A 12658-nucleotide genomic window follows, 5' to 3' on the forward strand; every position below is an offset into this window, starting at 1 on the left:
TATTTAAATAAAGATTTAAAATATGGGCAATTAATTAAACAAACATATGTTCGGGTAATTGTCTGCCTCTTACATTGTTAAAAATTAAGGTGCAAAAGGTTCTTTTGGTGATGCCATAGAAGAACAATTTTTGGTTCCCAAAAGAACAAATAATTCAAAGGTTCTTAATAGAATAATTTCTTTAATACCTTTTTATATTCTAATGAACCCTTTTCCACCACAAAGAACATTTTGTGAAACAGAAAGGTTCTTCATGTGTTAAAGGTTCTTTATGGGACCTTATAGCCAAAAACGGTTCTTCTATGGTATCGTGTAACAGTATGTACAGGTACATGAAAAGATACAGCAACATCAATTTTAGGTTTGTTTCTATCTGGTCTTAGTAACTTAGGAGACATTTTGACTACCCTGAAAAAGCACTAAAATGCTTTGTAAAATATTCTTATAAAAATAATGGACATGTCAGTCCTATTTTTTTGCTCTAAGATCCAAACTGAAAACAACTTGAACTGACATATCTTAAAATACATCAGTGCCCTTTGTTTAGCCTCAAAATGCACACCAGTAATATAACTAGTTTTAACAAACATGCCTTACTAAAAATATTTCCTAATTAAACTAAGGCCTTTACCTGTCTTAAGCTAATCCCTGTCTGGGAAACCGTCCCTGAATGTATTAAAGACTTATGGTAAGGGACAAACATTTTAGGCACACTGAAACCGTCTAAAATGCATAAATAAATCCAATAGTCTTTAAATAACTGACCTCATTAGATGTTCATTGCATGAAAATGTTTATTTCTTAATCATACCAATGAATATACATGTTTTCTTTTCAATACTCATACATAAATGGGGTGATTTATGCAGGACCTTAGATAATTCAGACATGCAGGGTCTTACATGGTCATACAGAAACGCATAGATGATGCCGTGTTCCTTTAAGAGCTCAGTGGTGCGAACACTAAAAGGAGGCCACTGCGGCTCAGCAGCCACTGGGACATACTGTTGTAACTGGGTCCACTAAAGGCAGAGAGCAAGGGATGATTATGAACAAGTGCTCTCAGCTTAAGCTGCCACCTTGTGGCTGCTAGTCATGGGAGGGACTCAGACCCCTGCTGTGAGCAGGATGGAAACCCCTCACATGCTGTTGCTGGCCCCAAAGCACTAGGGACAAAAACCAATTGTGCTTTACTCAGGCTTTAAATCATTTGCCACACTTGTTTTGTCTTGTTTTGGTCATGTCACGTTGACTGCATACTTTAGATTTTTTTCTATTTTCTTGTGCTGTTTAACTGCAGTGCATGTATCTTATATGTATTCCCTTAAATGCTGTTTGCCAAGGCAAGTATCACTATAACCATTTCCCTTACTAAGGGTTAGTGGTTTTTCAAAACAAACTCTGTATATGGGTGTTTTGTTTGTACAAGTATGATCTCAAATTGTGAGGTTGAGAAAAAAAATTAGAGGGGCCTATTATGCTTTTCAACTGCATTTAGTCTGCATGTAATGCTGCAGTTTAAACATATCCACCTTATTTTCGAACGTGGAAGTAAGTGATGTGACGTATTTCCCTTCTTTGTGCAAGACATCCGTTTCAATAGCCAGCTGGTAGAAAACAGTGTAGTGGGAGCATGCATATTAAACAGTAAACATTTACTACACCTGCCATGTATGAACCAGTGTAAGGATAAATTAAGAAGTGGCCTGATATTATCTAAAGATATATTTAATAATTTCATGTTTGTTTGTTTTTTGGGGTGACGGGTTTTCAATGCGCAAATATAAAAGTATAGAGACATAACAGAATCTTTACAATAGGAAAGTCAGTGTTTATACATGGAATTGACCAAGAATTAGTGTTTTTAACCTTTTCAGGCGTACGTTTAAAATGTCACAACTGTCCCTCTGGTGTGAGGTTTTTTTTAATGGGAATTTTTAATTGACTTGAGTTTTTATGCCGACACATCAAGCTTCACGCGATCTGACAGTCAGCAGAATTGGCATATTTTTATCAGCATAATGTTAGTTTTTAAACAATTATTGTATTGTTTACTGGCAGTTTCTATGAAAGATTTTATTGTATGGATGTGTGGAATAGAGATCATGGCTGTGTGTGTGCCACATCCACCTTCAGCTCTTTTGCGTGGATTATGGTTAAAACAATTTGTTTGTGTATCGTGTTGTACTGTAATGGCAACCCCTAACTGCACAAATTATGCCGGTCTTTCTGGATTTCATAATAAACATTTAAAAGCCAGTCAATTAGCTTTAGTGGCTCACCGAAAGTGTCTTACACAAAGGAGCTCAAAGATGGCGCCGCCCACATTTACGTCAAAATAAGGTGGATAAGAGTTGCAAAGTACCATCCAAATGGAGATTATTCTTCTGAACAGAACATTACCGCCAAGTTATTCAGAACAAATGCTAATTTAGATTTTGCAGTGTTGATATTCAGTTCAGTGTGTCAGATTTTGCGCTGTCCCTAAGAAAAAGCAATGATGTCACCAGCTGCTGTTGGAAACCCATTAAAACAATTCTGCTTAGTTGGCAGATTTTTTCTCTAAATCGTTTTTTTTTAAGCAATTATTAATTTAAGCAATGGTCAGGTAGTGTCACTTAAAGGAGTAGTCCACTAAAGATGGGGCCCATTGACTTACCATAGTATTTTTTCCTACTATAAAAAGTCAATAGGCCCCATCTTTAAAGTGGACTACTCCTTTAAGAGTACAAGACACCCCTGTCTATGAGGTAACTGAGGGAGGCAAACCTGTGTTGGCTGCGTTACCAGTCAGAGATGGCATGTGGAAGGTCTTGTGTTACCATCCCCACACTTGAATTCCTTGTACAGGAAGAAGAAATTTACTTTTTGTCTGGGTTGCAAAATTCTGAATTGTACATCAAGTGTGATGAAAGATATTTTGATTGCCACCGTTCCCCATTGTCGAAAGAGTGTACTTTTCCTGATATGTGGAAATGTGCAGAGCTGAATCCCCCTAAGGCATCATCACACGTGGAGGCTGCCTCTTATATAAACCGTTTTGAAAAGCTTCCTTTTATGCTACATCAGTGGCCACTTTAAAAGTCTCATGTAACGACAGCAGTATGGAAAATATGAGCTCTTTTATTTATGACCAAATACAATGTCATGTAACCCCAATAAAACCTTAAAGCCCCCAACCTAAAATGTGTTTCTAGCAGAAAGTAAGTCAGCAGTGTGTGTGCAGAAAAATCCTGTTATTATACAAATCCATCTATTCTTCTTTGTGTAATCTCCTTTAAAACGCAACAGTCACACAAAACAGGCTGTTGGGGAACCCCTACCAATGTGATGTCACATTGATTACACCCCAACCATAACCACTCACAGACGCCTTATGAGTTTGTATTTCAACCTTTTGCCAGAGACACATGTTTTGATGTAGTGCAAACGGGAAGGGGAACAGAAGCTTTCTCTGCATTTAAAGAGACACACACAAAAACTGTGGTACATTTTGAGCTGAAACTTTACAGACTCATTCTGGGGATATCAGAGACTTTTTTATATTGCTGAAAACACATAGGTTAGCTGCCCTTAAAAAACTTGGGATTAGAACATAATCAGTTTAATAATAAATGGTTTTATTTTGATCAGCCCTTCTTAAGGTTTTCACACACTTTTTCTGTTATGCAGTGTGTGACCTGGTGCATTGGCGGGACCCTAAGAAGTCGGGTGTGGTGTTCGGTGTGTCGCTGCTCTTGCTGCTGTCTCTAGCAGCGTTTAGTGTGATCAGCGTCGTCTCCTACCTGCTTTTGGCCCTGCTCTGCGTCACCATCTCTTTCCGCATCTACAAGTCTGTCATCCAGGCTGTCCAGAAGTCTAATGAAGGACACCCTTTCAAGTAAGAGTCCACTCTATTCAAACAAGTAATTGTCTTTATTTGCACAAAACACAATGTTTTCTTACAATTTATGGGTCAGTGACAAAAATGGTTTGGCAAGATGAGAAATTCAAAAATCAAAAAAAAAAAATTGTTTTAAAAGCATGCATTAGGAATATTTCATTCAATGAACATAGTGTGTTTATGTTGATTTTATGCAATAAAAAATTACATTTGCACCATTTTCATGAAAGGTAAGACTGAATGGACTTGAAAATGTCAAATGGTGTAACCTCCAAATGCGTCGTCGGTGTATGAATGTGTGAGTGAATGGGTGAATGGCTTGATGACAATTCTCCAATTTCCACCAAAAAATTCCTGTCTGTGAGATATGATGCAAATATTAGTTATTTCTTAATGTAAATGTTTATGCGTTTTTGTAAAATTTGTATGGACAAATGCCGAAAACAGCTCTGTAAATTTTAACCCTTTTACATTTAATTGAACCATTCTGACACAAAATAATTAAAGTCACATCATTGACCCTTTAAAAAACTTGTCTTGGCTGTCACCCTTTAAATAAAACAAAAGTACAGCACAGAAGAGATGCATAATGTTTTAGAAAAACACTAAACGTGTCATACTTCAAGTAAAAATTGGTTTTGAGTACAGTTCTGTTCAGTGTTGTTAAAGTATGCGGTGTCAGGACTAATTGGGTTGATCCATGTGTCTTGACAGGGCTTTGATGGAAAAAGATGTTACCTTGCCCCCCGAGACGTTCCGCAAGCACGTGGACCAATGTCTGTCCCACATCAACTGTGTGCTCAAGAAGATGAGCCGCCTCTTTCTTGTCGAGGATCTGGTGGATTCCCTCAAGGTCTGTTCTGGTCCTGCAAATGTGATGATCTGCTTGTTTTTCTTCCCCTATAATTGTGTTTCTTATGTAAGATTTGTATTCAATTGTGTGCATAATAGAGTTAAATACAATTAATAGAGTTAGTGTTTATTAAAACAACAGGTTCTGATGGAATGCGTTGTAGCATTTTTGTCATGCTCTGTATTTTTGAGTCATGTTTTTAAACATTTTCCAATAATATTTGCAAATAAACAACATTACTACTTTCAAATTCTTTAAATACATTCTTAGAAAACATTCTTAGAAAACATTCTTAAAATATTACTTCTAAATCTGTAATTTTTAAAAGCCTGTTCTCCTTTGTGGTCGTTTAACAACAAATGTCTTGTGTTCCACCTTTTAAATTTCAGCTGGCAGTAGTTATGTGGGTGCTCACTTATGTTGGAGCCGTTTTCAACGGCATCACCCTCCTCATTCTTGGTAAGTGGAATGACTCAGCCACACACCTAGATTTTAATTATTTTAAAAATAAAATAAAAGGGATAGTTCACCCAATAATAAAAATCATTTTTATTAATTACTTAAACCTCAAGGCATTCCACACCCTTAAGACCTTTGTTCATTTTTGGAACACAAGAAAATATATTTTTGATGAAATCTCCCTATGACAGCCCCTCCCAAAAATAAATTGACAGAATTTTTCATTATTGGATAAACTTTCCCTTTAAAAACTTGTTCAGGTAGTATAAATATTTTTTTATTGAGAATTATTTCAGTGTTTGTGACCATAATAATCATCATATGCTTCTATACTGTTATTTTTACCCCAGCGGATATCCTACTCTTTACTGTACCACCCATCTATGAGAAAAACAAGGTTAGATTTTCAGTACGATTATGCAGTAAAAAATGTTTCTGTATTTTTATTTGTAACGTCTTGCTTGTATATTGTGTTTTTATGTCTTAACAATTAATACCAGATCATTTGTTTTGGTACTAGTGAAAGCTTTAGCAAAAGAAAATGCAGTTTTACTGCATGCAAGTGCCTTTTGATAAGCGTTAAGGGCCGTCCACATTATAACATTAACTCTAACGATAACTATATTAGCATCCACACCACTGGATGAAAATGCTTTATGATATTTCGCTCACAGTACTCGTGCAAATAATTTATCTTTAATTGCATTAACTAATATTGCACATTAAAAAAATGCTTGTAATTAAATTTATAAAATGCTGTTCTTGCGTTATTCTAAACGATGAATCTAGTAGTTTGTGTGATCTAATATCTTACCTTTTGTTTTGTTTTTATAGTTATGGTTATAATGTGAACATACAGTTGTGTTCAAAATTATTCAACCCTAACTGAAATTGATTGTTTTGGCCGGTTTGACATTGATTTTGATCATTCAGTCATCCTGCTTACAATTACATCAAAGAGGCATGTGTAGGTCAGACAAATATAACATAACATTTATAATGAAATAACCACAAATGTCTTTTCTGTGCTCACATCATTATCAGTTTTATTCAACCCCCAAGTTACATTCAATCTTAGTACTTAGTACAACATCCTTTTACAGTTAAAACAGCTTTTAAACGTGAAGCATAGCTTGACACAAGTGTCTTGCAGCGATCTACGGGTATCTTCGCCCATTCATCATGGGCAAAAGCCTCCAGTTCAGTCACATTCTTAGGCTTGGGCACTGCAACTGCTTTCTTTAAGTCCCACCAGAGGTTCTCAATCGGATTTAAGTCTGGTGACTGCGATGGCCACTTCAAAATGTTCCAGCCTTTTTTCTGCAACCATGCTCTAGTGGATTTGGAGGTATGCTTGGGATCATTGTCCTGTTGAAAGGTCCCAAGCCTCAGGTTTGTGACGGACTGCAACACATTGTCATCCAATATCTCCTGGTACTGAAGAGAATTCATGGTACCTTGCACACGCTGAAGTTTCCCTGTACCTGCAGAAGCAAAACAGCCCCAAAGCATGATTGACCCCCCACCATGCTTCACAGTAGGCAAGGTGTTCTTTTCTTCATAGGCCTTGTTTTTCCTCCTCCAAACATAGCGTTGATCCATGGGCCCAAACAGTTCTAATTTTCCACAGAACACTATCCCAAAACTTCTGTGGTTTGTCCACATGACTTTTGGCATACTGCAGTCGACTCTTCTTATTCTTTGGAGACAGCAAGGGGGTGCGCCTGGGAGTTCTGGCATGGAGGCCTTCAGTACGCAGGGTGCGCCGTATTGTCTGAGCAGAAACTTCAGTACCCACATCTGACAAATCTTTTCTCAGTTCCTCAGCAGTCACACGGGGACTTTTTTCCACTCTTCGCTTCAGATAGCGCACAGCAGTCGCAGTTAGCATCTTTTTTCTGCCACGACCAGGAAGCGTTTCAACAGTGCCCTTTGCCTTGAATTTGCGAATGATGCTTCCTATGGTGTCTCTTGGTATGTTTAACATCTTTGCAATCTTCTTATAGCCATTGCCCTTCCTGTGAAGATTAATCACCTCTTCTGTTGTCTTCCTGGACCATTCTTTTGACTTCACCATGTTTGTAACCACACCAGTAAATGTTTAGAAGGAGTTGAGTATCACAGTCATTTTAAAGCTGCCTAATTGGTGCTTATTAGGCTTTATTGCTGTTCCCTGACATCCATAGGTGTTTTCAATACCTGATTGAAAACACTTCAATGAACCTCTTTTCTTCAGAGTGGTAGTTCTTTAAGGGGTTGAATAATTGTGTCAATGAAGAATTCACAAAAGATACATTTACTACTATATTACAAAACCAATTGATGTCATTTTAGTTGCATATGGTTCTTTAAGAAGTCATTGTAGGATTTCATTCTGAATACAATTACAAATGTACACTAAATTCCCTAAAACCCTTAACAGCATTGGGGGGTTGAATAATTTTGAACACAACTGTACCTTTAGTAATTTAGCTTTTTCTGAAAGATGACACATGCACAAGCGCAGTAAACGTTTCAGAACAGATGCCCCACTCAATAACCAGTGATTATTATGTATGATTAGTCTTACACCGATTATGCTTGATAAACTGATAACATGTGGGGTCATGTAAACGCATAAAATGGTGTTCTTTAATCGGGGAAAGCCCATAAACGGTGTAAGCAAAAACCGATCGGCACAGGTAGTTTTTTGCTCATTACCTTGAGTTCGCGTGGCTTGTAAACACCTTAACCGGTTTTCTCATGGTTTTTTCCATGTGTGCATGTTTCTGCGTTTGAAAGATAAACGTCAGACGTGGAAGTAACGCATAAAAGTCTCTGCTCTACTAAAGCAGCTAGCAGAGAAACTGCAAAAATAAAAACTGATGTTACATTTACAGGTTCTGGAGACATGAAAAGAGATAAAACAATATACCTTAAGACAGATATGCATCTGCTTTTTTTATCGACTATTATACAGGCGATGACATCACTACCTGCGAGAAACCTGACAAATCTCAAAGTTTCATGTAAACGCAGTTGTCTGCACAGCCGGTTTATTGATTTGCATGTAAACGCATGAAAACAGTTTTTTATAATAAGCAGATTTTTGATAAAAAAAACAAAAAGGGGTCTTACATAAGCCCTTTCTCAAGTCAGGATCTTACTGTTAAAGCATTTGTTAGAACATAAATTCTTAGATAACACAGCAATAGTAAGTAGCTGATGCAATCTTCTCTTCTGAACTTCTTTACCAAATTAAGGAGTAATAATAAAGATGATGAAGAGCTTCTTATATATGTTTGTATTCATAATGGTACCCCAAAATTGTCTCTACAATTTTATGGGGCAGCGGCCTCATAACTGCAATATCCCAGTTTAAAACATTAGAAGTCACAGCACTTGGCATTCATTTGTATTATGCATAATTTCTGAATATACACTCTAAAAATGGCTGGGTTATTTTTGACCCATAATGGGTAAATATTGGACAGAACACGTGCTGGGTTGAAAATTGACCCAATGCTGGGTTATTTTAACCAAACTGCTGGGTTATAATACCCCATGGTTGCATAACAACAACCCAACATTGGGTCATTTTTAACCCAGCACGGGGTAATTTTTGGCCCAGCATGTGTTCTGTCCAGTGTTTGCCCATTGTGGGTCGGGAATGGCCCAGCCATTTTTAGAGTGTATGCAGTTGTCATGTACTGTATAGTGTTAAGTGGTGATTGACAGGGCTAATTTGTCAATATGATAAACCCTTTGCCCCTGAGCCATATTTCAATAATTAATAAAATAGAGAATATAGAGACTTAGGCTTAGCCGCCAACCAAACGGTATCATCGTAAAACAAAAACTTTTTTTACACACACACACACACAAATTTCATTGCTGGTGATCCTTAAGTAACCTGTTAAAATAATAATAATAGTAATAATTTAATAATTGATAATGCTATTTTTATAGACAGATAAATACAAAAAGAATCTGATAATGTTTCAATACCTCCATTAATCCAATTCTTCCACAATAATTTAGTACCTTGTAACAGACGGATTATTCCAAATCTTAATATGAGTTGGAGTACCAATCTCCGTCCCTATAATCTGTTTGGTTTTTCCACAAATTTAATGTACTATTTACAACAAAATTATCATCGTAAAACAAATTCGCAAACCTTATCTCTGGTAATCACTGACAGCAAATTCTATTGTGGAGATCTGTCAATACTTGCATAGGTGTGCATCGCTGACATTTTCTTTCTTTAAAATGTGATATTTTGAGTTTTTGTTACAACCTCCTTTTATCTCTCCACAGACCCAGATTGATCATTACATTGACATTGTGCGCACTCAAGTCAATAATACAATTGCAAAGTAAGTTGGAATGTCACATGCTTTTTTGCAATAAAGGCTATCAGAAATGTCTGCCAAATAGGCGTCCTGATTGGAGCAATATTGCCACCTAATGGCCCTTGTCTAATTCTACTTTTTCTTGAACTCTTGTCATTCAGGTTACAAGAAAAACTCCCAGGAGCTTTGAAGCGTCAGAAAACAGAATGATTCATCTCTTCCATCCCTCAGCACCACGTTTACCATTTGTCAATCTTTAGCCACCTCCCTTCCTTTCTCTCTCTCCCTCTTTAACCTCTTAAAACGACCATCTGCACTGAACCAGCTAGTATGTAAAATCAAAAAGCTTCTTGATATTCAATGTTAACACTGCAGCATAATTGCAAGCATTAGGAAAAGAAGCTTGTGGCTCCAGGAGCTGCTCTTTCCGGTGCAGGAGTGATGTAATATCGCAACTGGATGCCTATTCTGACAGCCAGTGTAGGTAAGGGTTTGTGAACTAGACTGAACCTATGACCTGGTTTTGAGTGTGGGTTGGGTGGTGTGGTAGTGATGAATAAAAACAGGTTGGTTGACTTCAGAGCAAATGTCTGTACTTTAAAAAGAAACATTTCGTTGAAATGCAAAGAGAGAAGTAAAGAAATTGTGCTTCAAAAACCAGACTTGTAACATCATCTACCATATTTGTTCCCCCCCTTCTTGAGTTCTTCTAAAAAATGTATTATTCATCTGTATTGCACTGAACATTAGGAGACTTGCACATGAGAAACAGGATTGATATGGATATGGATGCTAACAGTGGTGATAATTTGGTCTAGTTCGCTATCCTACTTGTTACTGGCGATTATTTTTAATTTTGTTTATGTATATATAGTAAGATTACAACAAGCTCTTTGCTGTGAAGTAGCTAGTGATGCTTTTATATTTAAAAAACAAATACAGCTTATATATTTGTCTTTTTCGCACCTCTTGCACTCAGTTCTCTAGGATGAATTTACAAGTAAATGTTATTGTTAGTTACCACTATACAACTAGTTTTATCACATCTCGATTAATAAGGCTGCTTTATTGTCCCGTCTGACATTGGCTTTAGAACAATAAATATAACGATAAATATTATTATCCTTAAGATTTTATGTAATTCAAAGCATCAGAATGTGGGAGAGGAAGATATGAATTTTCTGTTAGATATATTAAGCTGGCCTCAGTGGTCATGTTTTTTGTTGAAACAAAAGGTAAATGCCCATCATTCGTGTATTCACTGTAACCTTTTTAAAGGTAAAGCTGATCTTATGCCAACACACCTAGAGCACATAAGTTTAAAATTGATTTTCTGTTTTTCTTTAATGGCTGCAGAGAACAGCAAAGATGCATGACTTAATGAAATATCTTACCATATCCTTAATAGTTGCACTGGTAATGTAAAGCACATGCTTTTATTACTATATAATCTTTCAGCTCCTAAAAGTTAGATTGTGGCATATAACATTCCGGCTGATGCAGTTGGAAGCGTGTTGTTGGACTTTTAATTATACCACTGAGAAATTGTTCACAATGTGCACATAATCCATGGCAGTTTAAAAGTTGTAACGTTTTTTGTTCATGTCAGGTTTTTGTTTTTTCTCTCTCCACACACTACCTTGTGTTATGTGCATGTTTATGCAGATTCACGTGCAGACTAAACTTTGTCTGATCATTGTGTTGCCTAGCTAGCATGTGAGTGAGGTCACAGGTGTTGCTTTCAAATAATTCGTCATGCTCTGAATTTTTTTTTTCAATTTAGGGGTAAATTATGAAAAAGTAACTACTTTTTAATAAATGCAGGAATCTCTCTCTCTCTCTCTCTCTCTCTCTCTCTGTCTAAATATTTGCTTTTCATTTAAACTTATTCCTGTAGTGCTTTATGATGTTTGTCATTTCTTTACTATGATTGTCAGTTTCTCTTTAAAAGGGTGATTGCTTTTGCTTATGCCTTTTTCCTCGATTAAACTAGATGTGATGACTAACATCTACATTCAGTTTGTTCATTTGAATTAAATTAATATGTGGGAGATTTTAGGGAGAAAAATGCAAACAAGAAAACTTGTCCCTGTAACGATGTCAAAGTGAGCTAAATAAAAATGCCAAAAGCATGTGTAGTTCTTAAGCTTTTGTTTCTCCTCCATATATATTTAACAACAATTTATTAAGTGGTTTGAATGTGTACTACAAAAATTCCTAGATCCATCATTTTGTACTGTACATGTAAAGAATGTGGCATTGGAATTCTAAGTTGAATGCAAGCTTTACATATCAATAAATTAAATGGGCACCATTGTTATTGTTTATTGCATTCATTTATACAGAAGAAAAATTAATACGGAATAATATTGAAACAAACTGTCTGCTAGTTCAGATCTGTACATGAGTATTTAAACATGCATCATGCACATGACAGGTCTCTCTTTCTTAGGAGGGGATAAAGTCTTCTGTATCCATGGTGCAGAAAATGACACGGGCACAAGTGTTTGCTGACTAGTGTTGCCAGATCTTGCACAAAAAATACAGCAAACTAGAAAAATCCAACAATAACCCGAAATAAATCCAAATGCTTTACATCAAAGATAAAAATATTGGGGCCGGCAGCTTCTCACTTTAATAACACCTTGTTAATTTCATGAGCCAAAAGCCATAAAAGACGAGGACCTGCCAACACTGCAAGACAGCGCCAAGAGGTGGTTTATTGCAAATGTAACACAGTCAAAGTTGTGAGATAGCAAAACGTTGCTGTATTAATCATCGCAGTTTTGGGTGCAAGTCTTGTTACGTATACACAGGAACGATAGGGGATTCACTTACTCCATGTTTAAATGCGGTTGTCAGTGCCAAAAGTTTTCAGTGTGTATGGGCCATGGTGGTTCTCAAAAGACAATGCACGATGGGGACATACATTTACGTGGGACTATTTTAAAGCCTGTAACAATTACTACTTTTCAGATTGAGCTACCCTTATGTTGTTGTGCCTTGAGGGTTAGGTCTAGGGGTTGAGATGGGGAGAGCTAGCATAAATCGACAGAACACCCAATAACATGCCAGCCTGGTGTAACACCAAATTCTGTGACCACTGAATTATATGACTAGGTGCTATAG

The 12658-nt window shown here is 36.7% G+C and overlaps 1 protein-coding gene across 3 annotated transcripts in view; it reads left to right on the plus strand.

Annotated features, from left to right (window-relative positions):
* rtn3 (reticulon 3) overlaps positions 1-11845 on the plus strand; it is a 37716-nt gene extending 25871 nt beyond the window's left edge. For all 3 annotated transcript variants that reach the window (XM_055196382.2, XM_055196388.2, XM_055196391.2), the window contains 6 exons: positions 3673-3880; positions 4598-4736; positions 5126-5195; positions 5546-5592; positions 9495-9553; positions 9691-11845. In XM_055196382.2, the coding sequence (XP_055052357.2) occupies positions 3673-3880; positions 4598-4736; positions 5126-5195; positions 5546-5592; positions 9495-9553; positions 9691-9739 (572 nt within the window). In that variant the 3' untranslated portion in view covers positions 9740-11845. The remainder of the gene's footprint in view (positions 1-3672; positions 3881-4597; positions 4737-5125; positions 5196-5545; positions 5593-9494; positions 9554-9690) is intronic.
* Positions 11846-12658: the final 813 nt, after the last annotated feature.

The sequence above is a fragment of the Misgurnus anguillicaudatus genome, chromosome 21 (genome assembly GCF_027580225.2).
Source record: "Misgurnus anguillicaudatus chromosome 21, ASM2758022v2, whole genome shotgun sequence".
NCBI classification, from domain to species: Eukaryota; Metazoa; Chordata; class Actinopteri; order Cypriniformes; family Cobitidae; genus Misgurnus; species Misgurnus anguillicaudatus.